General features: G+C 55.5%; 1 protein-coding gene and 1 long non-coding RNA gene across 4 annotated transcripts; one reads left to right on the top strand and one right to left on the bottom strand.

Moving 5' to 3' along the window:
• Positions 1 to 511: 511 nt before the first annotated feature.
• Positions 512 to 20,762, bottom strand: LOXL4 (lysyl oxidase like 4). The gene is made up of 15 exons (XM_059899239.1): positions 20,643 to 20,762; positions 16,065 to 16,379; positions 15,304 to 15,482; positions 14,175 to 14,380; positions 12,705 to 12,743; positions 12,312 to 12,531; positions 11,298 to 11,481; positions 10,969 to 11,123; positions 10,073 to 10,240; positions 8,865 to 9,027; positions 6,384 to 6,627; positions 5,178 to 5,293; positions 4,359 to 4,495; positions 3,866 to 3,977; positions 512 to 1,784 (listed from the first exon to the last, which is right to left on the bottom strand). Exons 2-15 carry the CDS (start codon positions 16,342 to 16,344, stop codon positions 1,717 to 1,719), a joined length of 2,271 nt encoding a protein of 756 aa, XP_059755222.1. The 5' UTR covers positions 16,345 to 16,379; positions 20,643 to 20,762; the 3' UTR covers positions 512 to 1,716.
• A 76-nt stretch (positions 20,763 to 20,838) lies between these two features.
• Positions 20,839 to 24,702, top strand: LOC132350589 (uncharacterized). 3 transcript variants are annotated; one of them, XR_009497952.1, is made up of 4 exons: positions 20,839 to 21,116; positions 22,694 to 22,737; positions 22,887 to 23,017; positions 24,065 to 24,702. It is a non-coding gene; the product is annotated as an uncharacterized LOC132350589 (long non-coding RNA). The 3 variants fall into 3 exon arrangements; XR_009497951.1 differs by lacking the exon at positions 22,694 to 22,737 and having other exon boundaries at positions 20,840 to 21,119; XR_009497950.1 differs by lacking the exon at positions 22,694 to 22,737 and having other exon boundaries at positions 20,841 to 21,116.
• The last annotated feature ends 2,164 nt before the right edge of the window (positions 24,703 to 26,866 follow it).

Genomic DNA, 26,866 nt, shown 5'->3' with positions numbered 1-26,866 from the left:
GTTTACCTAAACTGCCATGCCAAAGTATAGTGCTCCCTCTGCCCTGATGAAGGAGGTGAGGGAGTTGAGAAGAGGGATGGTAGAGGAGAAGAAGGAAAAGTGCACTTCTTTGTATTCACAGAGGACACCCCAGAGCGGGTCCCTTTTTACTGGCTAAGGAAGGGCAGCTCTCATGTGTGAGGACGGGAGGACTATTGTAATTTTGCCCCATCTACCACCATTCACTCTGGCCTTGCAGTCTTGGTTGTAAAAAGTTTACCATCTTTGGACTTTTCCTTCTTTCCTCCTACTTTTCATCCCTTAACCTTTCCAACCCACGTTTCACCACGGAGCCTAGGGAGGGAATTGCGAAGCAGACTGTAGGCTGATGTCGGAGAGGTGCAGTGGGGCTGTTGTGAGTAATACGTGGGCTCCACACATCTTAGTAACCAGGTCACCAGGAGTGAAAAGGGGTAGAGTTAGGGTGCTGGGAACTGCCAAGAATCACAGCCAGTCTTGTCTTCGTAGCAGTCCATAGTGAGCAACCTTTATTGGCATTAGGGCATCAGATCTGTAAGGGTCATCTCTCAAGTGTGTCTTAGTGGAGACAGGATTAAGAATCATGTCCGGGAAGACCATGGGATTTTATACCACCTGAGCAAGGGCATACCACAGCCACGTCAAGCAGGGATGGTGGCCTTTCCTAGGTTTAGCCCTTAACTAAATTAAATGTTCCCCCTTCTGACCTCTCTGTAGTCTCCTGTCCTCCACTGTACCAGACCTGTCTTCTTTTTCCTGCAGAGATGAGCGGCCTGTTTGACCCATGTTCTTTCCACTGCAAAACTTTATTCAATGCAAAATTCACTCCAGAAGCCTGGGGGGCCCCACCTTTAGGCCATTCCTGAGGCGCACAGTGACCTTGCCTGCCGGGGTTAGGGCAAGTGTTCTTCCCTTGGCAGAGGGCCTGGCAGCAGCTGGGGTCCACAGCGCCCTGGGACTCTCTGTTCGGCCTCCTCTTGCTCCTCTGCGGGAAGGCCATATCTGGCCACTCCTGTGAATCTTGCCCTGTCTCAAGCACTCAGTAACTGGTGGTTTGGGCCCGTCAGGAGATAAGGGGATGCTTGAGGCCTAAGCTTCCAGGGATATTAGAAACACACATATGTGCAGTAGGATAAAGGTAAGGGCACTAAAGAACAGACTCTTAAGAGAGTATGGTAGCTGAATTCTAAATGGGGACATATCAAGCAAGGGACTGAATTCACCAGCTTCTTTGCCAGTTGTGACTTTGATACAAGTTGTGTTGCACAGAGCTCCTAGCAGAGAGCTGACCTCTCCTCCTGTGTATTTTGGTCCTCCTCCAAGACATTGGCAAAGCACCATTTAGATGGGGGCTGGGCCATAGTCCATTCCTAAGGAACTGATAGCTCCTGAACCAGGAACTCGGGGGCAAGATCCGGGAAAGACTGGGTCTCCTATGGGAGAGGAGCTCAGCTGAACAAAGCCTGAAGGCCGTAGTCCAGAGACCAAAGGCCCTCAGGGGACAGACCCAGAGCCATCCTGAGGGAGCAGTGCCATCCTGGTATGGTGATCTTGCCATCAAAAGGCTTCCTGAGCAGGTTCTTGGTGCCCCTTGGCACTGGCCCCTTACCCTCTGAGTTAGGGTTCTGTGAAGGGCATGGCTCCAGTAAGCTGAGGTATCTGGTGTGTGGGCAGCAGCTGGGAGTGCGCAGGGGGGCTTCAGATGAGGTTGTTCCTGAGACGCTCCTGCTCCAGGGAGAGCTCTGTGTTAGCGCGGTATGAGTCCCCTGTGGACCAAAGGAGAACAGGTAAGTAGTCGACCCGACCAGAGTCTCATCCCCTCCCTGACAACTTCACAAACACCAAGACATCCTGCCCAGCTCAGCCTTTCCATCAGGTTAGTCATGGGCACAAACAATCCATTTTATGGAAATAGATGCCAACAGATGCGTAGTTGCAGGGACATCGGGAAGATAGGCTGTTGAATGGAAAGGTTGTGCTGGTTACTCTCCCTTGCCCCCTCCCCAGGTTCCTTCTCTACCCTTCTTGTTCTCTCATGCCCTGGAGACCTGACCCCTAGAGATTGCCTCGCCCTGGCTCCCTCATCTTCTGATTTCTGACTGATGTAGGTCACTGGGAAGAAACAGCACGAGATTAGAGGATGGAAGGAGAGAGGCCGGGGTACTTCTTCCCCTGTTTGTGCAGTGATGGTCTCCCGCCTGTTGCTCCCTCCTCCTCAGTGCTAGCGCTCGCCTGGCTCCAGGACACACTTTGCCCCTTCAGGCCCAAAGTGATAACAACATTCCACTCTTGCTTATCCCTGGATGTCTCAACACTCCTCATCTCCTTAGTCCTACTCACACCTCAGTATAGTCCTCTCGTTAAATAACCTCCTAGTCTCACCTGAGTGTGCCCTGTGTTTCCTGCAAGGACTCTGGAGGGGTCAGAGCTGCGTAGTGTTCTTTCCTTCCTTGCTGCCCTGGACCCCTTGCAGGCTGCCAGCAGCATCACGGAGGCTGCGCCTCCACGCTGGCAGCCTTAGGTTCCAACCCTTGATCGCTCTCACGCTCCTGTCTCACTTAATGGCAGCAGAACCTACTCAGTCTCACGATTTTCAAATCCTTATTCCTCTTCTCACTGTCTTCAATCTGTTGCCAGAGCTATCTTCTGAAAACATAAATCTGATCTTCCTGCCTCCTTGACTGAAATTTGCTGTGGTTCCCAGAAGCCCACGGGATCAAGTCCATTCTCTCGGCAGGAACCACCGTAACCCTCCCTGCAAAGAGCTCTAGTGGGTGTGACTACATAGCCCTATTTTACAAAAGAGAAGACTTCTGAGGAGGAGATTTCCTCACCGTCTTAAAGCCAGAAGGTGGTGGGACTGGATTTGGTGCCCAGTGAAGCCCTCTGAAGCCAAATCCTACGCTCCTTCTCCTCGTCCCCTCTCTGACTTGTGCCTCTCCTTTGCAACCAGCTCAGATGTCCCTTCCTCTGGGAAGCCTCGGCTGGCCTCCAGGTGGTTGCTCAGAGAGCGCTCTGCTTGCTCAGCAGTAGTTCACAGCGGGCTGGGGTACCCAGTAGGGTTGGGGTTATCCATTTGCATGTCTGCTTACCCTACCTGACGCTCAGCTCTGCATTTTACTCCTATTTATGTTCCTAGTGCCTGGCAGTGTTCAGCACAGAGGTAGGTCTTAATAAATGTTTGCTGACTAAACGAACAAGCCTGCTTCACCCTCTGTGTGCAAGGCGCGGGTGTGACTGCACACACCCCACAGCAAATACAAGCACTTTAAACTCTAAGATAGAGGAACTGCTACCTTTCTGTACAGGCAAGTGAGGCAACCGCCTCCTTACTCTGCTCCCCACTGGATTGTTGCTTCTTTGCCTGAAACTACCAATCCTGCAAGTGTCCTGAGCCCTGTACTCCATGGTCCACGTCCTGTAAGCAGTGATCAGGGCTGGCTGTAGCGACATGGATCTGGGGGACTTCTACGTTTGCCTGTGAGGCAGTCAGCCTGGGATGGAGGCAACTAAGAAAGACCCTATGAAAGGAAGGGGAAAAATAACAGACTGGCAAGGGGAGATCCTGACATGGCCTGAAGTAACAGAAAAGATTCCAGGACAGATGGGAGACTGAAATTACAATCCAAACAACCTTAAGGACAAAGAGGGATGTAGAAATAGTTATTGGGTGGGGCTGATGCAGCTCGTTCCAGAAATCTATGCACTTCTATGAAGTTGTCAAAGGCAATTCATCTCTGTCCTCTCCCCAGCCTTGTACACACACACTGAAGTCACACACAGGGACAAAGGGTCTTCCAGCTCCCCGAGCTCGCATGGCACTGGTCTCACAGTGGCCCGCAGTCACCTGTGTGGCAGTCGTGCAGCCAGACCCGTTGCCCGTCATATTTGCAGCGGCACCGCATCACGTTGTTCGAGAAATCGGACTCTGCCACCTCGAGCTTGGGGTTCACGACCACCTGGAGTGAGAGATGGGCCAGCTGAAAACAGGTGACTTGGCTTCTGAGTTGACAGTGGCTGTGGTATCCTTTACATTTCATGTAGTCTTGCAAACTGTGTTCCTGTTCTTCATTAATCCTTACAGTCACCCCAGGAAGTAGGCATTAAGGTCCTTATTTTATAGATGGGGACTGAGTTGTGACAGTGCCCCTTGTTCACTGAATCAGGACTCAAACCTAGGTCCTGGATTCTGATCCCTTCCCCTATGGTGTAGCTCCTTCAAGCGCCAGACCTGTCAGAGATCCTATTTATGAAGCTCCCTTTCTTCACTTGACCTCAGGGAGCTTTTGGAACATCTGGAAGAAATGGAGCTCCTGTGGGGAATCCCTAAGCCCACTTACCTGGAAGATATAATCCCCAGGGCCCACGTCTGTGATATCCACCCACTGGCAATCAATGTCATGTCGGTAGGTGTCCCAGCAGCCAACGGTCACGCCCTGTTCCCCAAAGTTGGCACATGCGTAGCGCCTCTGCATTCCTGTAATGGAGGGTGCTGACAGTTATTGAGGCCCTGAATAGGTGCTCGGCACCAAGCACCTGCTAGATCTTTCACATCCTTTACCATTTAATCCTCACACCAGCCTTGCCAATTAAATGCAATCAGACTAGGGGCCTGAGCTTCAGCTAAATATCTTGCCTGTCGGAGCCAGAATTCCTACTAAGCATGAATCCAGCACCATAGCAAAGCCCATCTGTGACAGAGATGATTTCTTTGGATGCACTAGTGGAAATTCCTGTTGGCCTAGGAAATGCGATTAGAAGATTCCAGCCCTACTCTGCTAATTCATTTGCCCATCCAACCCTGAGAAGAGCCAGTGTTTTACCATGCCATTTCTAAGGGCGAGGAACTGTGGGTGTGCGAATAGGAATCAGACAGTCCATGCTAAGTCCCAAAGGACTTAGCAGAAGTGAAACAGGTCTGCAACTATTATCCAAAAGAGAAAGCGTTAAGCATTTCAAAAGTGGTACACGGTATGTTGGGAATGCAGAGGAAGTAGAGAGGGTAAGAAATTTCTCTTTTTGAATCGCCTTGAGTGCTGACTGTTGCCAGGCCAGAGTCTCCAGCTGCCTGAGGCTGTTACGCAGGGCGGAGGGGATCCTGAGCCCAAAGGGGCCGAGGAATATAACAGAGGAGGATATTCTGACAGGAAACCACATACCTTTAGGGCAATTTGTGTCCTCTAGACAGAAGCTGGCCTTGTGCCCCTCAGCCACCTTGGAGCCATTGAGAGTGAGTAGGTCATAGTGGGTGAAGACCTCAATGCTGTGGTAGTGCCTGCAGAAGGGGCAGAGCTGTCAGCCTGGCAGCAACAGGAGAGGGTCCTCACAGAGGAGCTGGTAGGGAAGACTGAGGCACTAGGCCCCATCATTACCCAGAGAGGAACGTTACAATAGCAGGGCAGTGCACCCAAGATGAGTGTGACCCATGGCCTACTTTCCTGGCACCCCTGCCAGGCAGCAAGACATAGCTGCCCTCGTCACCTGGGGTCCCACCGGGTGAGGAGAGGTAAAAGCTCCAGGAGACTGCCTGGCCACAAGGCCTGAGGCCTGCAGGTGGAAAGAAGAGACACGTGCAGGGAACAGCCCAGGAGCAGGGTTGCTGAGTGAGGAGGGATGCGTCCTCTGCTCCCTGCCAGCCTGGGCCCAAATTGCTACCATTGTTTCCAATCCAGTTCTAATGACAGCTCTTCATGCTGCGGGGAAAGGTACTTATTATCTCAGCAAGGCCCAAGTCCCAAAGTCACTGCCCGTTCCTCTCAGCTTTCCCCAGCCACGGCTGTGTCCTGAAGGAAAAAACCACCCTTCTCCGTTCTGCCTTTGTCACAGACATCATCTCTCCTTCTGTCTGGGCTGGAGGCTCCTGATAGGAAAGAACGCTCATTGTCTCCTGGCAGCGCCAGCAGCTCTTCCTTGCGGGCCTCGCGTTGCTGCTGCAGAAACCAGCAAGCTTTTTCTGCACAGCCAGCATCCTGGATGGGATGGCTATTTTGGGTCTCCAGGTTTCTAGGAGTCCCCACTTCACCTGGCTTTTAAAGACAAGGCCTCAGGGCCAACAGAAAAATTGTCCAATATCATTCTAACAGAGACCAGCTCTGCTGGCAAGGACTGCTCTGTTGGACACTGTGGTGGAGATGGACATGTGGGTACCTCCTGGGCAGGCGAGGGAGTGATGGAGAGGGCAGGCTAATGCTCCTGGGATTCCTCACTGCCGCTCAGAGGCAAGGCCAGGGAGGCGTCGAGGAAGGAAGGCTCTTTCCCAGAGCACACGCCCCTCCCAGGAAGGCTTGCCCGGAAAAGACCAGACCGGTTGGCTCCCTGGACCCTGGTTTTGTCCCCCTAGAGCCGAGGCCTGAGCAGGCACTAACCTGTGGCACTGGTGCCAAATCCAGCTGTGGCGTCCTGTCTTGGGACGGAAGTCGGCCCGGCCCAGGTTGTGGATCTGTGAGGAGAAGCGCAAGAGGCGCCGGTGTCCGTAGGGCCAGTCCATGCGGTCAGCTGACTGGGAGAGGCAGTTCTCTTCATGGGCACAGTACAGCTGGCTGAGCGGGCGGTCCTCCAGGTAGGCCGTCTCCTGCACTAGCTGGGCGTTCAGCACGAGGTCTGCAGCACCTGGGCACGGTGGAGACCCAGAGGCTAGGAAGGCAGCCGGTTTGGCTCCCTGGCCTAAGGGGGACAGCCTTGCCTCCAGACTAAGCTCTTTTGGAGGCGCCGGAAGAGTAGGGCAGTTCAGGAGTCAGGAGATGTGAGTTCTAATAACAGGAAAGATCTATCCCCTTAGCCTAAGCTTGCTGGCTTTGGGGCCAGACTGCCTGGGTTCCTGTCTTGGCTTGATTTTTAGTTACACCATTAACTAGCTCTGTGACTTGCTCAACCTTTTGTCTTTCATTTTCCTCATCTGGATGATGGGGAGAAGAAGAAGAAGAATATTAGTGTGATAGTACCTGTAACGTGCTTAGATCATGGTTGGCCCACGTTAAGCATGTGGTTGATGTAAGCTAGTATTTCTTTTGTAGAATGCGTCTCAGCCCATAAGTGCCTCTGTAGCCTAGCTCTATAGCTTACCCCTCAGTAAGCTCTGCTGACCCCTAGCTTGTTACCTCAGCTCACTCTTTCTCTGGGCCTCAGTTCCCACAATGCGAGGGGCAGAGGGAGAGGGCTGGAGAGCTGGAAGAGTTAAGCTCTGAGCCTGCCCCTGGGTTCTGCCGTTCTGGTGCATTCTGCTGCAGTTCCTAAGCCTGTGCTTCTTCCAAGGTTCCTGTTCTACCCTGGTTGCTATCAGGGGTGTTCACACCAGGGCATCCTGTGCCTTCTCCTCTGAGGCATCGTGGGCATTCTGGTGGGTAAGAATCCAACATGCTAGAGGCTGTGTCTCCATAAGCTGCTCAGTGCCTCTCCCGTTCCCTTCCTGTCACAGGGGCTCTCACCCTCCTCAGAAGCCAGCGTGTTGTCCCTCACTGTGTCAGTACAGAAATGAGGAGAGCCACAGCTTTTGCCATGTAACGTCAAGAGAGAAATTTGCCAATTCTCAGTGTTTGTTCACGCAAAAACTGGGTTACACTTTAGATTTGGGGCAGAGCTATCATATGGGTGAGCCTTGCACTGACGATGGTGAGATGGGAACCCAGGTTTATTTCAGGGGACAGGTGTCGAGGGTGGGAGCTGGTTTGCTGGATGGTGTCTGTACTACCACTAAATGCTCTTGGAATTCCTGAGGCATATTTTGGAGAGAGCTAAGGGTATGCCCACTGACAAACCCCAGAATTCCTGAGGGAAAAGAGTGCTTTCAGAGAGAAGAAGAGAGGGTAAAGGCAAGAAAGAAATGAGAAAATTTACAGAGGAGATATGGGGATGACCACAGAGATGGCAGGTCGGCTGTCTGTGCTCAGCTGTTGTGAAGCATCAAATGCATTCAGGAGAAGAGCTGCCACTCCAGGCAGTAGAACAGAGGGGAACAGGTTCCTGGGAGGGGAGAGACGGGGAAGCAGGCCCCAGTGCGCTGGGAGCCTTGATTCTGGAGGCCCAATGGGAAGCCCCATCACCCTGCAGGGGAGGGTGTGCTGTAAGGGCTGGCACTCTTCCAGTTTGCGCTGGACAGAGAGGAAGCCCTAGAGCTCGCTGACAAGAGTTAAGGATGTCTTGGCATTGAAGCCTGGCTGGGAAGAAGGTCAAGTGGCCACTCAGGTTGGTGGCAGCCTGCAGCCTTTGGACTGGATACGGTTATCCCGGCCCAGACCCAGTTGGCAGATGTCAAACAGATACTTCTACCCCAAGAATCTGGGGGTGTGGGGCAGACCGATGCCTCAAAATGGTCTTGACCTAAAGTCTTTTGGGTAAATCCCACAGCTCACCACAGGCCCCATGTGTCCTCACATTTCCATACCCTCTACAACAGTTTTCAAACTCTTTTCTTACTACAGACTGTAGTAAGAAATATATTTAATGTTGTGACACACATAAATAATTCCAAGAGAAAAATATTACCCTTACTAAATGTATCACATCATTGTTTTCTATCCTGTCTTTTTAAACTATTGGTCGTGACGCAAAAATTGGAAAACACTGTTGTGTATCCTTACATTTTCACGTATTCTCTGTTTTAATTCTCACAGTAACTCCATGAGATGGGCAGGGCAGGGTTTGTATCCCCGTGTGGCAGGTGATTTGGCCACACACGTGGTAAATGGCGGAGCTGGTGTTCTGCATCCAGCCCTCCTTCCACTCCCCAACCCTGTTGGCCTTGGAGCTGGGACCAGCACTCAGGGCCCTCCCTGAGGACAGGAGGTGTGGGCTTGCAAAATTCGGGGAGCCCGGGCCGGCCTGTCCCACCGGCCCCTCCCGTTACTCACTGTCTGTGCAGGAGACTCCGGCTGAGAAGTGCCCTGCACCGTGGGAGCAGTGCACCGGCCCGTGCCTCTGACACTGCTGCAAGGCCAGCTCTGTGCCTGAGCAGTGCACCCCGCTCATCACCACTTCTCCGGCCCCCGGCGTCCCCTGCCAGTACCAGGTGTCCTAAGAAAACAGCCAGCATCGCCCAGTCAGGGCTGAGACGTGCTCTTAGAGTCACCTGACTCCCATCTGAGGCTTGGACCCCATCAGACCACCCACACCGGCTGTGCCCAGCCTTGGCCTGAAATCTTTAGTGATGCTACTTTGAACCCCTCTGGTATTAGAAACGTCTTCCATGCATTGAGGCAAAAATCCACTGCTATGGCTTCCACCGCTGGCCCTGTTCCCATCACTCTCCCCAACGGCGGCCCTCAGCTGTTTGAAGAGGATGGTCCTGTTCCCTTCCTGTTCACTCAGGCCTGTCCCATGTCCCCAGCTGTTCTTCATACAACCCTAGATGGTCGGTTGTGCTCGGGGTTGAGCCCAGTTCTCCCGGGTGAAGTATGCCCAGTATTGCCCGGCGGGCCAGTGTGGGCGAAGCTGAAGAGGTTTCTCCATGGCAGTCATGCCCGCAGGCCTCTTGATTTTGTTTCCTTGATAGCTTTTGAATCTATCCACTTGTTTCCCCCGGTCCAAGCCAGCACCATCCTCAGCTGGGCTACTGCAATAGTGTGTTTCTCGGTATTCATGTTAATCTCCACCCCAACTGTTTGCAGAACAGCAAGGAAGAAATCTTTTAAAAATCGGGCTTTGAATGGTCTGACCCGTCTCCTCCTTCACCCTCGCACTTCACACCACTCCCTCTTGATAGCCGCACTCCACCCCGGCCCCTGATTTCCTCAACAGAGTCAGGCGTTCTCCGGCCACAAGGTCTTTGCGTGGGCTCTTTATTCCTCCCCCACCTCGTCTGGCTCACTTCTACTCATATTTCCTACAGACACAATTATGTGCCTGTTGTGTGAACGTTTTATGAACGACTGCATCCCTCACTTGACTGTATGTGGTGACGTACCGCCCCGTTAGGCAGGAACTGTGTCCTGTTCACCACAGTATCCCAGCACCCAGCATTATATTGGCGCATAGTTACACTCATAATTAACTGTTGAGTGAATGAATGAAGGGTCAGCAGCTTTAGCACAGGAAGTTTGGGAGCACAGCAAGGACCTACCTTGACGGCATGGTTGGCAAAGCCCAGGCCAAGCTGTCGGCAGGCCACCATGGCTTCGTTGAGGCCCCAGTGGTCGCTGCACACGGCCCCCCAGCGCTGGACCCCGTTCACGTCCACCTGCACCTCCACCACCCCTTCCTCGGGGCTGCGTCCGCCGGCCAAGCGCACCTGCAATGGTCAGGGGTGTGTGAGGGGGCGGGGCCGCCTTAGGAGGGGAGAGCTGAGGGCTGCCGGCCTGGAAACCTGCGGCCCTGGACATGACACTCCCCTTCTCTGGCTTAGTCTCCTCTGTAAAGCGAGGCCGTTTTATCAGATAGTCCCTAATGTCCTTGCCCGCTCGAGAAATCTGACTGAGTGCCTGCACCCGAGGCTCCCACTCTGGTACTTGCCCTCCCGCTACCTGAAATCCTACCACTGATGACAATGTGCCTATTGCCAAGGGCTTTCGTATCTATCGTCCCGTTCACAATGACCCTATGGGACAGCTGACCCCATTTTACAGAAGAGAACCAAGGTCTGAGGCGAGAGACTTGTCCACAGTCCATATTAGCGTGACCCTTGAACTCTGACCACCCCGCTCAGCCTCCCAGTGCCCCTCCCCGGTGCTGACATCCTGTGGCCCTCTGCCCTAGGCGCCTTCTCTCTCAACTTCACAGGGGACCTGAGAGGGTGGGGCGGGAGAGCCCATGCATCTGAAGAGTCCCATTGATATTCTGACATCTCTGAAGGCTAGAACCTGGCCCTGAGGGGAAGTAGGCCAGGCCAGGGGAGACTCACAGAGGAGAGGGCCTTCCAGGCTGGCTCCAGGCAGGCTCTGGGGCCCAGAGCACTAGCTGCCTCTCATGAACCGCTCCCCACTGGCTCCAAGCAGTGTCCCAGGCTAGCTCGGGGCTCACCTGATCCTGGAAGCCCAAGTTAGGGATGTTGCATCTCACGGCAGCATCATTGTCATGCTGGCAACCATTCTGGGAGCCTTCCAGGGAGGGGCAGTCACTGAGGGTGCGCTCATATCCCCCGCAGCGCACCTCACTCAGGTGGATGGGCCCCAGCGCTGCAGAAGGGAGGGAGAGAGGCCATGGGAGGCTCCAGCTCTGCAGCCCCGCACCTGCGGCTCCCCCTCCACAGAGGGGAGAACCGGCCTGGGCCCTGGCACCCCAGCACCACCAGTGGGTGGACCGGTGGCACATCCAGGCTCTCTCACCCCACCCCAGGCCTCCTCACTCACCTTGGCCCAGCTGGGCCCCAAAGAGGGCCTCCCGAGCAGAGCCGAAGCCGAGCTGACGACACACGACGCTGGCGGAGATGAGGTTCCACCCGTGGTCGCAGACCGTGCCCCACTGGCGGTTCATGAGCACCTCCACCCGGCCCTCGCCCACCTGGGCCCCCGAGCGGAGGCGCACCCTCGTCTCCTGCTGGGAGAAAACCCAGCCTCAGGGAGGGCCGAGGAGGCAGGGGTAGGGGCTACACCCCCGCGAGGGCCCCTTCAGGACAGGCAGAGCCAAGGCCTGGAGTTCTGACTTCCATAGCTATTGCCCTGAATAAGCTGTCTTTCTCGACCTCCCCCTTCCTCGGTGACAAAGAGCGGCCACAGTAATCACAGTAATAACAAATTCCAGCCCCAACAAAAGAGCCTTAGGAGTTGGGGTCCCTGGGCTTCACAACCTGCCCCCTGCTCACTAGGCGAGTCCCTTCCTCTTGCCCAGCCTCACTGCTGCTTTGTCCTTTGGGGCTGAACCCAGAGCAACACTTCCCCAGCAGATCTGTGATTTTAGAGACCCGTGGGGACGTGTGGCAATGAAACGCACAGTGGGCAAGTCATTTCCGTTTTAATGCCCTCCCGCCCACTCCGATTTCATCGAGGAGACCATCTCACGTGGTGCTGCCCTGCCCCAGTGCCTCACCAGCACTTGCTCATTGCTTTTTATAACGAAGGGCCAGGCTCGGGCTCCATACCTTCGGCCCTCAACGGGATGTACTTACAATGTAATTACAGTTTTTATGGTTACCTTCTATTCGTGGCCAGTGATGTCAGCTTTCCATTTATGGTAGGGTTACAAATGTCCCTTTTAAGTAAATCCCAAAGTTCTACGTCCTGCGAGCTGCTCTCCTCCTCCCGGTCTGAACGATGCCCCCTTGACAGGGGTGGTTCTCCGCTCCTCCCCTACCTCCCCGTCAGTGCCTGCCCGTGGGGCAGGGTCCTGGAGTGGGGCCTGTGCCTCCAGGCCTGCATGGGACCCACCTCTGCCCAGGACTCCTTGCGCCCGGGCTTCGCCTTCAGAGGGCGGAAGCGGGGCCCTGCCACACAGCTGACCACAGCGTGCATGCCCCCCGGGCAGGCCGGCCGCACCTTGCCCTGGGCTGGTGCCACCTGCACCTGGCAGTTGGCCATGTGGGGCTCTGTTCCCAGGCAGTTGACCCGGTGGATCCAGAAGGAATTCTTCTTTGTCAGGCTCTTCAGTCTGGAAGACAAGGGAGACTGAGGGCAGGGGAGGGGTTGAGGGTTGTGCTCAGGACTCAGGGAGCCCAAGGCACTGGGGAGGGGAGAGGGGACTGGAGGGGAGGAGAAGGGAGGGGAAGCAGGCCCTTCATGCCACACCCCTTCGCATCCTCCCCTGAGGGGGCTGCTCCTTACCTAGACTTGGGATCCTTCATCTTCGAATTCCAGACTTTCCTGGATGGGAGCAAACAGGTGGGGAGTCGAGTGGATGCAGAAGCCCTACCCGCTGTCACCCTGGCTCCCCATAGCTGTCCTTGAGTTTGTACTAGACTCACAGTTTGTAAACTTGTTCATTAATCTTATTTCAATGCTGAGCTTCACCACAGTCCTGAGAGGGTGGCCACCCCACAGATAACGATGATCTCCATTTTACAGGGAAGGAAAGCAGGGCGAGCAAGTTCCCTTGACTAAGCCCAAAGTGGGTGTCTCTTCTGCACCGGGCTGCCCTGGGGCGGGCAGCTCCAAGCTCGCCCTTCCCCCAGTCCAGATGAAGGGCAGCCTTCAGGGAGCAACCGGAGAAAAGGGGCCCTGGGGAAAGTCCTCTGGGGACAGGTGGAAGTTGAAGGCCTTTCTGGTGGGGGCTGCCCCGGCAGAGATACTGAGGCTATAATCAGGGCTGCCCTCCTCAGGGGAGGTAGGCGAGCCAGCCAGGCCCAGATGTGCAATTACCGGGCAGCAGGGAGTCAGCGACCCAGATCCCAGTCATCCTCAAGGATGGGGCCACGTGGCTGGTCTTGGAAACCAGGGTCATCTAAGTCAGAGACACAGGACAGAACAACTAAAAGTGATTGGGGATGGGCAAGGGTAGATGACTCAGATGCTTTGTGGGAGGTTTATCCCTTGATGAGAAACATACGACGTTTTCACTGACAGAGCTGGTAGAACTATGACTCGTCATCATTTACGGGCTGATGCAATCTTGGGACAGTTCTGTCACGTTTCTGACAATATTTTTATGTTTCCTCTCCCAAATGCCACCCCACCCCACGCCTGGCTTGGACGCAACCCAGTCAGAGCCTGGCTTGGATCACAGTTGAGGAAATTCACTGAGACAAAGTTCAGACAGTTCCCTGCGGATTGGATAATTGAGGCCCAGATGCCCTACCAAGGCCCACAGCTCGTTGTTGGCAAAGCTGAGACCAGAGCCCAGGCCATCTGGACTTGTGGGCAGCACTGTATCTTTACTTTACTAGTTAGGTCTAATTTTTTAATCAGGGACACAATTTTACATTTATTTACATTTCATTTGGGGAGTATTCTGTACTATAGTCAATTCTTTTTATCTGATTGGCCAGGACGATGTGTATTTTCTGATTGTTTCTAGAAATTTCCCGGGGTCTCCAAGTTCATCCTCACTCTTGTCTTAATTACTGAGGGATCCATAACCCAGGAAATCCAGGCACATTGCTCCACTGGGCCCGTTTCCCTCCCAATCCCAGCACCCACTGAATGTCCCCCCACAGACACTACTCCTGCCAATCTCACTGCAGTCTGCAAGGTCCCACGTCACACACAGACACGTGCACGCGCGCGCGCGCACACACACACTCAGCCGCTTCCACGACCCCGCCTTCCGCGCGGCCCTCCAGCCAGCCGTCCTCCTACCTGTAGTAGTGGCTGACGACAGGCGCCTCGCTGGGGAAGCCCAGCATCCCGCACACCACCCTGCTGTTGTTCCTGGTCCAGCCCTGGTCACACACCTGCCGCCAGTGGCCCTCGTACTTCACCTCCACAGCTCCCTCGGTCACCAGGCTCTGCCTCTTGGCGCTGGCAAGGATGGGCTTGAGCCGCACCTCCTCCAGCCGCCGGCCCTGTGGGATGCGTGGTCACCGTGGGCCCCAGGATTCCTGCCCCTGCTGAGCCCGCTGCAGGTCTTCACGTGGGAAAGCTGGGGCTCGGAGCACTTAGAGATCACCCCACCCAGCGCCCTCATTGGACGGGCCAGGAAACGGAGGCCACGTGGCTCCGTCCTTGGGGATGATGGGGAGGCATTTGCCGAAGGCCACACAGTGAGTAGGAGGCAGAAGCTCGGTTTGTTTAGGGTCCTTTTTCCTCAACTCCAGAGAGAACCAAGCAGATCCATGCTCTCCTGGGATCAGGATGGGAGCCCTTGGAGTCTGGGGGGCTTCCACCAGGCACAAGGGGGCCTTCTTCACGCCACCCTGGGGAGGGCAGAGGACGGGCACAGACCAGCTGCCTGAGACCACCAGCAGGATCCTTTGGCCCATGAGACCCCCTCCCTAATCCTGGATGACTCGGACCAGTGCGAAGCCCCCTGTCATGGCCCGCCACATTCAGTGGGCCACGGCCAGCTGTCCTCAGGCTGAGGCTGTCTGGCAGCGGAGGGTAGAGTCAGAGACCTGCCCTGCCTGCTCCTGCTGTTTGGCTTGCGCTGTTTTTAGCTTGGAGCTGTCTCAGCCAGGAAGAGACAGCAACTGTGGCCGGGCCTTGTGGGTGAGGCAACCCCTGCCCGCTGCTGCCTCCCTCATGGGGAGCAGCTTCAGTGATTCCCGGCAGGCCCAGCCTCTGATTCCCTGCCCGCCCTTTCTCAAGCTGGGGCCCTCTACCCATGCACCTGCTCCAGGCCACAAGCAGGCCTCAGGGCCCCAGGGACGCTTCTCAGCCCGCGCTCTGCTTCCCTTCCCCTCCCTCCTCCTCCAGGCTCACCACCTGGAGGCCCTCTGTCCCCTGACCCCCTCCTCAGCTCAGGCCAGGGCCTGAACGGCCTCCTCACCTGGGGCCCAAGGGCATTGGAGACCCTCTCAGAAAGGTAGCCACGCTGGCGCTGCGGGTGGCACACCACCCCGACGTCCTCCGAGTGGCTGCAGTCACTGACGCCCCAGCCATTAGACCTGCACTGGTCCAGGGAGCTCTCTGTGCCCACACAGTGAACGTTGTCCAGCCAGATGGGTCCTGTGTGGGAGGGGACGAGTGATGCTCAGGGACAGGCACAGAGAGGCAAGTCACGGGCTCTACCTCCTGGATAGGACCCCACCGTTATCAACTTTCCTCTTCCAAAGCCTGAGTAGAAAATGGGGGTGGAGAGAGGAGTTGGTTCTCCTGGGAGCTTGGTATCTACATCCCTGCCTAGTGTCTCCTCTTGGCCTCAGGTCCCATAGAATCTGCTTTTGGAAAATGCCAGGTAGGTCTGTTAATTAGGTCTACCTGTTCCCTCATTCATCCATCTAGTCATTCACTCAACAGCATTTGCTGAGCACCTACTGTGTGTGATTGCTATATTCAAGGAACTGAGAGTCGAGTGGTAGTGATGGTGGCGATGGTGGTGGCCTCACTGCAAGTGAGAATGGGAGGGTAGGACAGGTCATTTGCAGCTGGAGCACTCAGGAAATGCCTCACAGAGGTGGTCATTTGAGCTGGGTATTAAAGGACTGGTGGGAACGTGATAGGTTCTGTTGGAGCCTCAGGGAGCCCAGCCCCTGAGAGAAGCCTGCTACCATCTCCTCGTCATCCTGCAGGGCAGCACCAGTCACTCACCCTCCCCTGGGCCATACTTGGCGCTGTGGGCCCAGGTCAAGGCGGCTTCAAAGCCCAGCTGGCGGCAGGCCACTGTGGCCTCCTGAAGCGCAAAGTCGTCATCACACACGGTGCCCCACTGGCCCTGGTGCAGCACCTCCAGGCGGCCCTCCTCCGGCCTGCTCCCTGGGCCCACCAGCCGTAGCTTCATGGTGCTCAGTGACTGCGGCCTGCTGGGCGGGATCTGGCCCAGCATCAGGAGCAGCAGGGGCAGGGGGAAGGCAGCTGGTAGGGACCACATAGTGGTGACTTCAAGGGCTGCTGGGGTCAAGGCACCTGGGAACGAGTAAATGTGACAATGATCACCACGTGTACCCCTGACCTCGGGTCTCTTCTGCTGGCAGAGACAAAGAGTAGCACAGGTCCCCCCGAGTGTGTGTGTGTGTGTGTTTGTGGTGGCATGGATTGAGTCTGGGCTCTGAGATTAGTCGATCTGGTTCAAACCCACCATTCCTTGGCCATATGACCTGGAGGAAGTTTAAGTTTAGCCTTCCTGAGTCTCAGTCTCCTCATCTGTAAAGTGGGGGTAGTAATCCTTATCTCCCAGTGTTGCTGTGAGTGTTGAATAAAGTATGGATGTAAAGTGTCTACGTAAAGTGCTTATCACGAGCTTACCACATGGTAAGTGCTCAATGAACAGCTGTTTTTGATGTCATCTTATATGTAGAAGGTGGGGGTGCCTACACTTTGAGTCCTGGGGAGCCCCCAGGGACTAGACGGTCCGAACTGGAGGAGATAGATGATATTTGGATCAACTTCCTGACTCTAGAAATAAGGAATTGGGATCTAGAGAGTTTAAGAGACTTGCCCAAGCCACACAGCAAGCTCCACCTCTAGGTCCACCTCCATGCATAATTTGTACATTGAGTCAACAAACATTTTTGGAATATTTGCTTCAGGCCAACTATTAGGCCAGGTGCTGGGAGGGACACAGAAGTGAACACGTCAGACACTACTCTCTGCCCTCATGAAGCTCAGAGATGAGGAATCAGAGAAGGGACACTTAACCAGGGCCTTGTTGGATGAATAAGAGTTCGCTTGGGTGGGAAAGGGGAATTCCAGGTAGAGAGAACAGGATGAGGAAAGAAGGAAACAGGGAAAGAGGTGAGTTTGTGCAAGAGCAGGGAGTGCCCTTTCTTAACCCTGTACTGCAGTATTGGGGGCTTGGAGGGGACTGAGGTGGAGGGACAGGCTGGGGCCAGATAATCAAGGGCCTTGTGCACCATGCAGAGGGTTTGCCCTTCATCCTGTAGGAAGTAAAGGGCCCTGGAAGGGTTTTAGGCAGTGACCATACACAGGAGAGGGCTCCCATCTCCAGGAAGCTGTCGTCATATGCTCTCTGGGTCCTTACAGGGGACGAGTTGGGGGCTGGTCCTCTCCCCCTCATACATTAGCAGCCTTGCTCCTAGCAGCAGGGTTGGGAAGAGCACAGAGGACAGTCACCCCTGGTTAGAGCTGTTAGAGTATCTGCAGCCACCAGTGCTGAAGCTCCTCCACGGCCAGCTCTACTGCTGATGGGAAGCTGAGGCTGGCCCGGAAGAGTGGATGGAAAAAGTTTGGGTCCTTGGCTTCCTCTTCGGTGCTTGAGTCTTAAAAGGGCTCATTCTGGGGAGACCCCCCCTTTCTCCCATGGCCACTGCTATTCTTGGGGGGATTCCTTAGCTGGTCAGTCTCAGTAGGGAGCGTCTTACAGGGCCCCCTGCCATTCCCTTCCCCACAAGCTGGTTTCTGGCTGAGGATCGGTCCTTATTCCTGGCCGCACCCAGTCCCACCCCCTTCAGCTACCAATCCGCCTGCTTTGGTGAGCCCAGGGCTGCGGGCAGTAGGCTCCTAGAAGTGCACATGAGGAGCTCAGGAATGAAGCTCCACGGGAACAGACACTTTGTATTGTGCCCCCAGTGCCCAGAGTAGTGCCCGTAAATATCTGCAGATGCGTGGATGCAAGGTGGCATAGCACTGCACCTAAACATACAGACTGGGGGTCAGGCTGCCTGAGTTCACATCCCGCCTCCACCAATTGGTTTCTGGGTGGTCTTGGGCAAGTGATTTAGTTTCTCAATCTCAAGTGATTTTCTTTTCTCATAGAGTTTATCCCCTCTATAAAATGGGGGTAAGATTCTCGTGAAGATCAAATGAATGAATACGCATTAAGCCCTTAGAAGAGCAAGCTCTCATCTGACAGCTATTATTAACAGCAACTGAAACAGCTACTACGGAACCATTGGTCTAGGTTGGTCCCAGCCTCTCTTTGGATAAAGAAGGAATGGAGGCCACGTTCCCAACTCAACATCAAGTCCCCAGTACTGCCACCCTTCTTTGCCACACTTCCTTCTCAGACTTAAGCACTGTTTTCTTCATGTCCCTCCCCACTCAGGAGCCGGTGGGGGCTCCCTGCCGGCTGTCACCACACGCAGAGTGCTCTCTGCTGCTTGGGATGTCCCCCTTCCCTCCTCCCCGCACCCCTAAAGAGGAGGTGGACAGCTAGGGACTGAGCCAACCCAAAGTCACTGTGGGTAGAGACCTCCCCCAGATGACAAGAGAGGATAGAAAGATTGGGCTCAGGGCCCACCAGCTGTTAGGACCCAGGGGTCACACTGGGTCTGGGCTGAGAGATGACCCCGCTCCCTGTCAGCAGGAGTCAGGATGCTCCTCATTCTGCCACCAAATTATGTGACATGATTCAGATGCTTTCTTCTGAGACTCAGGTGCAACACCTCTAAAATGAGGGGGTGGCACTGGAGGTCCCCCATCTATGATATGCTTTGATGGGCCAGGGGGTGGGCTGGGCAGGTCAGTTGTGTAGCTGTGGCTGACATCCCCAGAGCACTGTGGCGGTCTTATTAGAGGCTGTGGACACTCCTGGGCCTACAGGCTCCCTCCCCTCCAAGGGGCCTCCGTGGGGACAGGGGTGGCCTTCTGCTGAAGGATCCTGGTGCTAGATCAGCTCCCTTCTATGAATGCCGCCCAGGAGGTGGATGGGCGGTAGCAGGAACTGAGTCACATGTAGGGAGAGCCCTCTTCCCAGCCTTCCTGCCCACTGCACGTCCCTCTGCAGCTTTCGCTCACATCACACTTGTCTTCTCACGTTCCCCAAACACATCCTTCAGTTCCCAGCCTCCAAGCACTTGCTCTCACTGCTCCTTCTACTTGGGGTACCCCTTCCCTCAATCTCAGATTGTTAAATTCCTACACATCTTTCCACACCCAGCTCAAACGCCACCCCCTCCATTAAGTCCCCCGCCCAGACCCCCACCTTCCTAGCACTTGGTGTCTTTGCTTCCTGTCTCCACAACCCAGTGGAGTGTCTCCCATAACTGTTCCCCCAGAGCTGAGCGCAGAAAAGAGGACCAGGCTGAGAAGCCTCCCTCAGAGAAGGAAACAGCCTCAAAAGTGGATCTTTTCCAAAGTGAAGGAGAAAGGGATAGAGTGAGGCTGAGGAGGAGGGCAGGTTAATAATAAGTTTATTATACATTTAAAAATATTTATTGAATACTTATGTCCACTTTACAGTTGAGGAGACGAGGTCCGGAGAAGCTAAGTAACTTGCCCAGCCAGGATTCAAGCCCAGGCAGCCTGGTTCCAGCGCCAGGCTCCCAGTCAGGAGAGAGATGGACACGGGAGGAGGGGAAGATGGAAGGCAGGCAGGGAGATGAATGAAATTCCACCCTGTTGCTGGTTGATTTATGACCCAGCCGTGGTGTGAGGGCATTGGGCTGGATGCCAGCGCTGAGTGCAACCAAGTGACAGATCTAGGATCCTGCCAGCTTGGAGGAGAGAGGCACCTGATCCAGGTGCTGCCAAGGGACTCTGGCACCTGGCTTGACCTGGCCTTGCTAGAGAGGCTGGAAGTGCCCAAGGGTATTCAGGAGAGAGCGCTGGGGTGCTGTCCTGGTGGGAACCAGGCTCGGGAATCACTGGAAGCCTCTTCTCTCTAGCTCTTTGAGGTGGGGGGTGGGGTTTCCCCTCTCAGCCCTGATCGCCTCCCTGGGACCACTGATTGTGGTGACCTGACACAGTGCCGGCAAATGTCCACCTGTCCGGGCACAAGACATGTAGAGTTTGAAGGCCTCTGCCCACCCTCCATCTCTGTTCCCAGTCTCCCCCCCGGCCCCCAGCATACTCAGCTTTGGTCTGTTTTTTCAGAGAGCCCGGCTCCACCCTGCCTCTTTGTCCCCTGTCACAGGAATGACGCCTGAACCCACCTGCCCCTTCCCCTGCCTTCCCCTCCCCTCCCCCAGGAGAGGCCAGAGAAATGGCTACACTACACGCAGCGTGTCCACAAACAAGACACGCAGGCACCCCGAGGCCACGATGCACCACCCTGGGCGGGCATGGGGCCAAGCTCCCCAACTCGGTCACTTCCATTGGCAGCAGGTTGGTGAGCGACTAGGGGTCTAGGCTAACTGTTCATGGGACCCCCATCCCTGCCACTCCCGGCCTTCAGGAACCCTCAGAGACTTGCTGACCCCCAGAGAGACAAAAGTCGGACAGACAGGACAGCGAGAGACAGACCTGGCCAGGGGCCAGGCAGGGGCTCACCAGCTGGAGTGCGACGTTGCGGGGCTGGGGCCGGGGCTCCGCGGCCGGGCAGCGCTAACGGGCCTCCTGGGGCACCCTGGGGCCCTTTTATCCAGCTGCGGCCCGCGGGCGTCCGCACCCCGCCCCGCCCTCCGGCCGCCGAGGAGGTCCGCAGGCCCCGCCCCCGGGCGGACCTGGACTCTGCGGGCGCCCCGCCCTGTCCGCCCCTCCGAGGGCCCGGCGCCCCCGTCCCCGGCACGCGGCCCGGGGCGGCCCGGCGCCCACCCGCAGCCCGCCGGCCCGGGAAGTCCCGGGGTCGCGGCAGCTGTTTTCCGTGGAAGAAACTGGCGCGCTGCAGCAGGAGGGACTGTGTGGGAGGATCGGCGTTCCCGGGAAAGGACGGCGGCTCGGCGCCAGCGGGCTGCGTTTGCCCGAGTGCCGCTGTGGCCTCGTGAGTCCCTGTCGGAGGCGCAGCTTCCTCTTCTGCAAAGCCAGGTGGTATGGCCACCCCCAGAGTTGTCCTGGGGATTACATTCAGTGGGTCCCTAAGGCGCGCAGTGCCCTTCACGTGGTAGCGCCTCACTGTCCCACCGGCTTGGTTACTTCGGACAACGCAGGCTCCCTTCGGCGGGGGCGGGCAGGGGGGTGAGGGGGCTCTGTTCAGATGAGTTCGGGATGGTGGGGTGTAGGTGTGCTGTCTTTGGGGTAACAGGCGGTCCTCTCCATAGCCCTGGTCCCTCGAAGTTTATTGAGTACTGCGGGGGCATGAGGCCCCTTGTACAGTTGGGAATACTGAGCCCCAAGAGACACGACTTGCTCCCCAATGTAATAAACCGTAATGGAGCAAGCTGAAATCCTCCACTACAACCCCTTACAGAGCTGAATGAGGCAGCCCTGGCCCTTGACAGGCTCGTAGGCGGAGAGTGTATGCGGAGGGTGGGGTGCGGGGAGACGGTGGAATAAGACAAAAGTAGGAGGGGCTGACAGAGGGGAGTCCCATCAGTTTTGGGGGGCACCCAGACTCCTGAATCCCAGCCTGGTTCGTCCAGATTCTTTCCCCGAGTCCTGGTTCCTCCCAGTTCCTCAGTGCCCGGGTCTGTAAAATGGTCAGAGTTCCAGCCTCCCAGCTTCCTCCCTAGGCCCAGATCAGTGCAGTCTGATTCCCCCTCTTCCCCCAACCTTGCCTGACTGTCTTCCAAAGGCTCCTTCATTCAGCGCATCTTTGATTTTCTCCTACTTGCTGGACAGGGGGCGGATGGGAGGGGCTTCCCGGTTGGTCCCGGAGGCAGACGCACATAAGCAAACATCACTATAAGGCAGAATGTGATAAGGGCTAGGGTAGCACGGTAGACCTTTTTGATTCCTGGGTGACAGCCAGGTCACACTGACCTGGCCACTGGAGGACTAGTGTTCACCCCTGGCCGCCCATGTCCCAGATGTCCCCCCAGTGCCCTGCCCCACCCCAGCTGGGCCCAAAGAGGACCCTGTGATGAATCAACAGCAAAGAATGCTTCCAGCCTTGGTCAGTGGCAGCAGTAGTGGCCCAGCCCCTCCCCCAGGGACAATGAGCCAGCTGTGGGCTGGGGTGCCAGGTATGCCTCGGCCCCCTCCCCATGCCCAGCCACCTCTCATGCTGAGCCAGGAACAACACGGGAAGCTCGAAAAACATGGGCTCCATCTGCTGCCCATCACCCGCCCAGGCCTGGCCGCCCAGAACTAAAAATACCCTGGAGGCCAGGGGCTGGCCTGGGCTAGAGCCCAGGGAGTGAACGGATGCTGCCCAGAAGTCCTTTAACCTTCGAGTCTCTGGGCAGAGGCTGAGGCTGGGGAGCAGTGGAAGGAGGGACTTCCCAGGGGTCACTGTGAGCCCCCTGCTTCAGAAGTGAGGGGCTCGGGTCCCAGGCCCAGCTCCATCACTTACTAGCGGTGGGATTTTCTCAGCTGAGTGGCCATCTCCTCATCCTTAAATGCTGTTGCTCTGGGGGTCAAATGGGACAATTCAGTTCATCTCAATAAGCTTTGACTTGATGGAGACTGTCCGCTTCCTCCTTCGTGCCTGACTGTGCTCACAGCCTCAGCTGCCGCCGAGACCGTCTGCTGCACTCTTGATATACAGGTCTGTGTCCACCTCGACTCTGGGGCTCCCCTTGAGCTTCTTATTTATCTCTAAACGCAGTTTCTATCACAGGGCTTAGCACCCATAGCAAGTGTTCAATAAGTGCTGATGGATTGAATAAATGGGCTGCTTTGTGCTTTTTGAGCCAGACCCGGTGGAGAAGCAGACAAGCTGGATGTGAGATCCCTGTCCTCAAGGAATTTGCAGAGTGGTGAGGGAGACAGACCCACAGTCAACCAAACAGATGAGGCATCATCGTCATCATCATAACAGCTTGCAGGTGTGGAGCCGTTGTTCTATGTATCATCTTATTTAATCGTAAAATCCCTGTGGACAATACTTTCATTACCCTCCTTTTACGAATGATGAACTTGGGGCACAGAGAGGTTAAGTGAGTTGGCCAAAGTCACACAGCTCCTATTGGCAGAGGGTAGCAAGTGGTAGATTGGAGCCTAAGCACAGGGCTGTGAGGTTACAGAGGAGGGACGTCTGAGGACTGAAGGCTTCATGGAAGAAGAGCCTTGAAGGATGGATATGATTCACTAGCTAGAGAGGTGGGAAAGTGGGGTGGTCATGAATAAAGCTTTGGAAGTCATGGAGCACTTTACAGATGTCAGGAATTTCCCATGTCCCCTCACCCCTCACCCAGTCCCGCAGGGCCCCAGGTGTAAGCATTGCCATCTGCCCGCCCCTCTGAGTGAGGAGCTGAGAGATTAAACAGTAGCTAACACGAATCCCTTCCCCATGGGGTGTTCCTCACCCCTGCCCAAAGCAGAGCCTGGCCTTTCCTCCCAAGTGGGAAGGCCCGAATCTCCTGCACAAAGCTGTGACCTCGGACATTGCCAGCAGCCCCCGGGGAGACCCTGGCTAGAGTACCCAGTGCCATGCCCGCTGGGCAGAACTTCCTCCTCAGCAGCCTTTGGGACTCAGCCCCACCTCCTTTGAGACTCAGTATGGAGGAAATTGCACATCTTGGGAATTGGGGACCTGAATTCTAGTTCTGACTGACTGAGCCATGTGGCGTCAGGCAAGCCATTTTGCTGAGGCCAGTGTACGGCCTCCAGCATCCGTTGGTCCTGCCTTTGCACTCCTGCGCTCTGACATCCCAGGGCCAAACTGCTCTCCTCTCTTCCCTGCATCTCGGCTGACCCTGACTTCAGTAAATCCTGCGCAGATGGACCTTCCTAATGTGTTGTCATGCCCTAGCTCAAGAATCTTCCGTGGCTCACTGTTGCCCACAGGGTACAGTGACTCCACTGTTGCTCCTCCTGTTCCCTCTCCTCCTTTCTCACCCGACTTCATTTTCCACCTTCTACCTGTTCTTCAGGCCTAACTCCAATTCTAACTCCTTCACGAATTCGTCCATGAAACCTTGCATAAATGGTCTCAAAATATAAGGTGCTGGCCGAGTCACGGAGCTGAACCAGACACAGTCTCTGCCCACCGCCTAGTGGGAGAGATGATTCGAAGACACAGCAGTGGTGGAGAGCAGACCGTGATAACACAAAGCAGGACAGACGGAGGAGAAGAGACCATTTCAACAGAGGACAGGTTTTCCCTTTGCTGAGAGCTGTTTATTAGGCTTGTGTTTAGAGTGGGGTTTGGGGAGTGGGAGCTGAGGGGACCTTAAGAAATCTTGCGGATGGGGGAGTGAGGAGGTGGACCTAGCCAGGCTGGAGAGGCTCACCAAGGAGATGGGCCCTGGGGAGACAGGAGCGAGGGGTCAGCTGGGTAAGGGGAGGACATGTGAGGGAAGAGCTGCTTCAGTGGAAACGTTAGCAAGCTTTGCTTTGTGATATGTAATGTCATCTTCCTCCCTGTTCCTCTGAAAACTTCCGAAAAATCTGTTACTCAGTAACATTTGCAGGGCTTGGGCATGAGTCAAAGGGGGCCTCATACCGTATGTCCACGTATCTAAGAGTTAAAAATCAAACTCACTCACTGTCAAATAAAACATGGTCTGTCCTCCTGCCTTGACAAATACACCTTTGGAAAGCCCTGGAAAGGCCAGGTGTGAATCCAGAACTTTCTACTTCTTGGAGTTCTGTGTCAAACATGTCATTACAAGGAGTATCTACCCCTGGCCCTGAGCCCCGGCGTGGCCCCCCTGCCTCCCTCTCCCACCCTCTGCTCCATCCCACACAGCAAGGGTCCTTCTGCTGTGACAGAAACATGAGCACACCAGGCCCTGTCCAGACCTCTGCAGCAGTGGCCCTTTGGCCCTCTGAGCCTGGGTGCACAGCCTGGAGGTGCAGTCTACCCTCAGGAGGAAGGGCTGGGAGCTGGCTCGGGCCTCTTGGGCAAGAATTCCCTGAGCATGGGTTTAGAAATTGGGTGTGGGCTCCAGTGGGCACATCCCCTTGGCCCTGTGAGCGCCACGTCCTCTGGGGGTCCATGATTGGCCAAGGGCCACAGTGATGCCCCCTGAAGCAGGGAGTCCGTGCCCAGTCTAAGGACAGTCTTGGCGTCGGGGAGGAGGTGCCATGAGGAGGCGGGGATGTGGCTTCGAGGTGGGCTCTGAGGCTGCGGATGGGGTATCAAGTCACTCAAGTTCTGCTTAGAAAGCCTCGGGCCGGGCTTCCCTGGTGGCGCAGTGGTTAAGAATCCGCCTGCCAATGCAGGGGACATGGGTTCGAGCCCTGGTCCAGGAAGATCCCACATGCCGCAGAACAACTAAGCCTGTGCGCCACAACTACTGAGCCTGTGCTCTAGAGCCCGTGAGCCACAACTACTGAGCCCACGTGCCACAACTACTGAGCCTGCGCGTCTGGAGCCTGTGCTCCACAACAAGAGAGGCGGCGACAGTGAGAGACCTGCTCACCATGATGAAGAGTGGTCCCCGCTCGCCGCAACTAGAGAAAGCCCTCGCACAGCAACGAAGACCCAACACAGCCATAAATAAATAAATAAATAGATAGATAGATAGATAGATAGATAGAAAGCAAGCCTCGGGCCATCCAGCCCCAGAGCCAGGTGTGGGCCCCCGCAGGTATGGGGCCATGGAAGCTTTCCCAGGAGGGCTGGGGTGGGTTTGATTAGAACTGGGCCATAGCAACCTTAATCTTTCCGGTACTATCTTGAGCTGGTATAACTCTTCACGGATTTGTATCTTTTGGTGGGAGGGGGTAGGGCCCGGGAAAGGCGGGGAGCTGGGGCGAGGACAGAGGAGATCTTAGTAACCAGTAAGCTGCTAAAAGGCAGAGAGCCCGACTGAGACTCCCCCGTTCCCACCTCCACCTCTGCCTCCCCAGCACAAAGGCCCTGAGTTCCCACAGATGTTTGGCTGTTCATTTGATTTGATACCAATAGCTTTCCCTCATCTTTGCCCCGTAGCCTTTTTTCTGCCACCTCCCTCACCAGGAAGATACATGCTCTCAGCTCATTACCTCGTGTCTCAGGTTTAAGTCCTAGGCTGAGGTAGGTTGTCATCCTCGTCTTCCTCCTCCTCCCCACCCATCATCATTCCCTCCCTCTCCCTCTAGACCCCTCCCCACACCCCGCTCCCCCCTTTCCTTTTCTCTCCCTGTCTCTTCCCTTTCAGCCACACACCCCTCTCTAAACTCTCCCCCAGGAAATTCCCTGGCGGTCCAGTGGTTAGGACTCCACGCTCTCATCGCCAAGGGCCCGGGATGGGTCTTCTCCAGGCCCCTTAAGAATATGCCCCCCTCCCGTTCTCCTTCTTCCCCCCAGTTCCACCTGCAAACCCCAGGTTTCCCTGTCTCAGCAGCTAAACATGGGCACAGTGCCTGGACGTGCTTCTACTCAGGTAAATGAAAGTCATAAGTTCTGGGGGAAATGAGATGCAATGAAGACTCAGTGCCACGGTCCCGAAGCCCCCGAGGTCCCTTCAGAATCTCACGCAAGTCTACTACGCTGATCTTCTCACCCGCCAGTAATTGAACCACTTTTTCCTCAAGTGACACCAGACAAGTTAAATTAAAAACTATTTCTTATTCCGTGCTGTTTTCCTGGATCTCTTAAAATGACTAATACAGCAACCTCATTGCTTCGCCAGGTTTCCTGTGGCAGATGAGGTCAGCTGGCCTTAGTGGGCTAGACTGGGAACCTCACAGTTTGCACAACACTCCCTTACCCAGGGCCTTGCCTCTTCTTGGCCCCTTTGGGAAGA

This window comes from Balaenoptera ricei, chromosome 16 (genome assembly GCF_028023285.1).
Source record: "Balaenoptera ricei isolate mBalRic1 chromosome 16, mBalRic1.hap2, whole genome shotgun sequence".
NCBI classification, from domain to species: Eukaryota; Metazoa; Chordata; class Mammalia; order Artiodactyla; family Balaenopteridae; genus Balaenoptera; species Balaenoptera ricei.
The sequence above is the reverse complement of the archived record's forward strand: the minus strand, read 5'-3'. Positions and strand labels throughout refer to the sequence as shown.